This window comes from Salvelinus namaycush, unplaced genomic scaffold, assembly GCF_016432855.1.
Source record: "Salvelinus namaycush isolate Seneca unplaced genomic scaffold, SaNama_1.0 Scaffold1026, whole genome shotgun sequence".
In the NCBI taxonomy this organism is placed as follows: Eukaryota; Metazoa; Chordata; class Actinopteri; order Salmoniformes; family Salmonidae; genus Salvelinus; species Salvelinus namaycush.
Genome location: NW_024057705.1, coordinates 1 through 4,979, shown reverse-complemented (window position 1 = coordinate 4,979; position 4,979 = coordinate 1). Strand labels below are relative to the sequence as shown.

Sequence of the window (4,979 nt, the reverse complement as noted above, 5' to 3'; positions counted from 1 at the left end):
GATGCGATGTCTATGTTTGTAACACAGACTGAGGTGTCTTTAGATTAAGTGTATTTGAGTGGGGAATTGGGCTGATCTTCCTCATTTTACATGAAGCTATTTAAAAAATGCATTGGAATTATTTTCAATTACATAAACAATAAATAATGCAATAATAGTTGTATTTATTTTAAGATGACTAAATGAATAATATGTTTGATCAAGAAAATGCATACATCCCTTTTTTACAGGAAATTATTTGTTTATTTCACTTGCTAATTTACATTTCTTCAGAATATCTACTAGATCCGTCATGTCTAGAAGAATACTTTACTGCCCATTTGTGGAAACCGAACTTATTGCATCCTTACATCCTTTTTCTCTTTCTCCAACCCCCCTGAAACACACATACATGCCCACTGAGATGCTAAAGTAGAAGGACATCGGGTCAGCGACACAGCAGCATCCCTTATTTGACTTTCCTACAGTAAATAGACTTAACAAAATGCATAATAATTCACAAAAATAAAATGCAATTCAAAGGAGAAACAAGCGATTAGGTTGATGATAAAAACATTCAGTTCTGGCGGCTCACATTCTGTCATAAGTTCTTGTGAGACCTGGGAATCAAACCGGCAACCCTTGCCCTGCTGCTGTACCATCTAAAGTCATAATTGGTACCAGTTTACGTTCAGATTTTAGATGAGGAAAATCAAGAGTTAGGAAAGATTCTTGTTCTTATAATTTTTGTAATACATGTTCTGATCTCCTTGGTCCTAATACCATATATGATAGGGTGTACCAGTGGTGGGAACAGAATGAACAGTACTGATATTAATACATTAACCTCCTTGCTGACTGTACTGTGCCTGTTGTAAACAAAAGAAAAAAGGATGGCTGTAGAGAAGTTGATGAAAGTGATCAAGTGGGGAGCACACGTATTAAAAGCCTTGTTTCGTGACTCCTTTGAGACTTTCAAGCAAACAAGTAATATTTTGATGTATGAGAGCACAACTAACACAAAAGGTAAAACCACTAGACTTGCTATCATACATATACCATACAGGTTACTCAGTGCACTTTCAACACAGGAGAGTTTAACAACTGCTAAGTTATCACAAAAAAGCTTATTGATGTTGTAGCTGCACACAGGGAGCCTAGAAGTGATAAATATTTGAAAAGCAAGCATAGTTATGGGAATAAAATATACCAAGGCTACCAACATCTTCACTTTAGAAGGAGTCATAATGCTATGATATTGCAATGGCTTACAAATTGAGACATACCTGTCATATGCCATCACTGCTAGAATAACGTAAGCACACAATGCATATACACTGCTGAAAAACACCTGCAATAAACAACCTTCGTGAGAGATGTCCTTTATGTCATTAACAAGATTGTCCATGATCTTCGGACAGACGGATAAACACCCAATCAGTCCATTCACCGCCAAGTTGAACAGAAATATGTACATGGGCTTGTGTAAGTGTGATTCTAAGTAGATGACAAGCATGAGACTGATGTTGGCAAATATTGTAATGAAGAAAAGCAAAAATGTTAAGAAAAAAGCTGCGTAGTTGAGTGGGCCTGGAGGTCCATACGCAGTGAAAAACACAGTGCTATGTAAGACAGTCTGGTTCATATTTCCTGAGTAAAAGACAATTATAATCAGAAGTTATCAGACATCATTTTACATATAATATAATGCATTAATAAAATAAACGTTTCGAAAATGTGCAAATGTCAAAATAGTTACCATCAGGTTAGTACACTAGAATTGGTGTGAGGGGTTGACAGAATGAATTTGATGAAGATGAGAACATTCTAAAATGAACAGTCTTCCAAGTAAGATGTTGGCTGGCATGATACATTTTAGACTTTTTTATACCTTCCCCATATCATAATTGACATGAGTATTTTTAGTATTTTCCAAATTAAACCAATGTCTTAGAGAGATGTCACCCAATGGCATTAATTAAGGATGTATTTGTATCACTTCATTTGAGCTCAGGGAGGTGTTTGTTTGACTATATTCACATTATTTTGGTTCACTTAAATGGGCAATCTTGCTAATACATTTTCAAACTTTTAAAAGAATGATATACACCCATTGATTCTTGAAAAATATAACTTAGTCAACTGTCTTACCCCATAAGAACCAAAAATATAAGCTTGTTTCACGCCATTGTTTATAAGCAATATAACTGAAAACAAACACTGTATAGCCTCAAAACATGGTTAAAACTATGATTTTGATATCATGGATGGTCAGTCCTTGCTTCTATGAATTTGGACGATATATACCACCGCCAACAACAGGTTGACTTTATTAGGGGTCATGATGGTGTGGTACTGCAAGGGCTTACAAATAGAGTGAAACAGGTCACAGGCCGTCACTGTTAGAATCAGATATGAATAGACTCTACTGAAAGAGATTGGATTAAACAGCCAAGCTAGACATCTTGGATTCCCACGAGGAGGTATCTCATGATCTTTGGACAGACTGAAGAACTTTCAATTACAGCCAAGTGGAACAAAAACATGTAGACTTGTTTCAATGTAGATGACCATGAGAAACAGGTTAAGAGACAAAGTTTAGACATACATCACAAACAGAAATATACAGTTGAAGTCGGAAGTTTACATAGCCCTTAGTCAAATACATTTAAACTCAGTTTTTCACAATTCCTGACATTTAATCTTAGTAAAAAATTCCCTGTCAGTTAGGATCACCACTTTATTTTAAGAATGTGAAATGTTAGAATAACAGTAGAGAGAATGATTTATTTCAGCTTTAATTTCTTTCATCACATTCCCAGTGGGTCAGAAGTTTGCATACACTCAATTAGTATTTGGTAGCATTGCCTTTAAATTGTTGAACTTGGGTCAATCTTCTCGAGTAGCCTCCCACAAGCTTCCCACAATAAGTTGGGTGAATTTTGGCCCGATCCTCCTGACAGAGCTGGGTATGTAGTAGAGGTCGACCGATTAATCGGAATGGCCGATTAATTAGGGCCGATTTCAAGTTTTCATAACAGTCGGAAATCGGTAATTTTGGACTGCGATTTTGGCGATTTTTTTTACACCTTTATTTAACTAGGCAAGTCAGTTAAGAACACATTCTTATAACAAATAGAGATGTACCTGTCATAGGAAATAACTGCTAAATTACAAAATTCTGTTATAGCATATGTGTACAACACATAAATCTGGAGATAACAATAAAGAAGGGAAATATCATGTGTGTCAGACAGACAGCAAGTAAAACATGAGAGCAGGAAACAAACCAGTGCTCCCATACAACTGATTAAAACCTCTCTAGGGTAGGTGAGACGGTAGCGTCCCACCTCTTCAACAGCCAGTGAAACTGCAGGGCGCCAAATTCAAAACAACAGAAATCCCATAATTAGAATTCCTCAAACATACATGTATTTTACACCATTTTAAAAGATACACTTGTTGTAAATCCAGCCACAGTGTCCGATTTCAAAAAGGTTTTATGACGAAAGCAAACCAAACGATTATGTTAGGTGAGTGCCTATTCACAGAATAACACAGCCATTTTTCCAGCCAAAGAGAGGATTCACAAAAAGCAGAAATATAGATAAAATTAATCACTAACCTTTGATGATCTTCATCAGATGACACTCATAGGACTTCATGTTACACAATACATGTATGTTTTGTTCGGTAAAGTTCATATTTATATCCAAAAATCTGAGTTTACATTGGCGCCTTACGTTCAGAAGTCACAAAACATCCTTTGATTTTGCAGAGAGCCACATCAATTTACAGGAATACTCATAATAAACATTGATAAAAGATACAACTGTTATGCATGGAATTTTAGATGCACTTTTCCTTAATGCAACCGCTGTGTCAGATTTCAAAAAAGCTTTACGAAAAAAGAAAACCATGCAATAATCTGAGTCGGCGCTCAGAGCCCAGTCAAGACACAAATATAGCCGCCATATTATGCAGTCAACAGATGTCACATTATAAACATTCACTTACCTTTGATTATCTTCATCAGAATGCACTCCCAGGACTCCCAGTTCCACAATAAATGTTTGTTTGTTCGATAATGTCCCTCATTTATGTCCAATTTCCTCCTTGTTGTTCTAGCGTTCAGTACACTTTCCAAACTCACGACGCGCGGGCAGGTCCAGCGGAAAGTACGGATGAAAAGTTAAAAAAGTTATATGACAGTCCATAAAAACATGACAAACGAAGTATTGAATCAATCTTTAGGATGTTTTTAACATAATTCTTCAATAATGTTCCAACCGGAGTATTCCTGTGTCTTTAGAATTGCGATGGAACAGAGCTCGCTCTCACACGAAAGCGCATGGTCAGAGCATGGTCACCTCATGGCAGACCTGACTAATTCCTCTCTCCTTCGGCCCCACTAAACAGTAGAGGCATCAGACAAGGTTCTAACGACTGTTGACATCTAGTGGAAGCCTTAGGAAGTGCAACATTACCAATATCCCACTGTATCTTCAATAGGAGCCGAGTTGAAAATCGACCAACCTCAGATTTTCCACTTCCTGGTTGGATTTTCTTTCAGGTTTTTGCCTGCCTGATGAGTTCTGTTATACTCACAGACATCATTCAAACGATCTCAGCCGTAAGAAGTTTTAACCTTGTCACGTTCTGACCTTAGTACCTTTTTTATGTCTTTATTTTAGTTTGGTCAGGGCGTGAATTGGGGTAGGCATTCTATGTTGTTTTTCTATGTTTTGTTCTGTAAGGTATATTTCTATGTGTTTGGCCTAGTATGGTTCTCAATCAGAGGCAGGTGTCAGTCGTTGTCTCTGATTGGGAGCCATATTTAGGTAGCCTGTTTTTCATTGTGTTTTGTGGGTGATTGTTTCCTGTTTCCTGTGTTAGTGTTTGCACCATACGGGACTGTTTTGGTTTTCATTTATTATCTTGTTCTTTTGTATTCATTCTCGATTAAATGATATTATTGATACGTACCACGCTGCATTTTG

The 4,979-nt window shown here is 36.8% G+C and overlaps 1 protein-coding gene across 1 annotated transcript; it reads right to left on the bottom strand.

Moving 5' to 3' along the window:
- Positions 1-691: 691 nt before the first annotated feature.
- LOC120035319 (olfactory receptor 52E4-like) lies at positions 692-1,624 on the bottom strand. The gene has a single exon (XM_038982105.1). It carries the CDS (start codon positions 1,622-1,624, stop codon positions 692-694), a length of 933 nt encoding a protein of 310 aa, XP_038838033.1.
- Between the last annotated feature and the right edge of the window lie 3,355 nt (positions 1,625-4,979).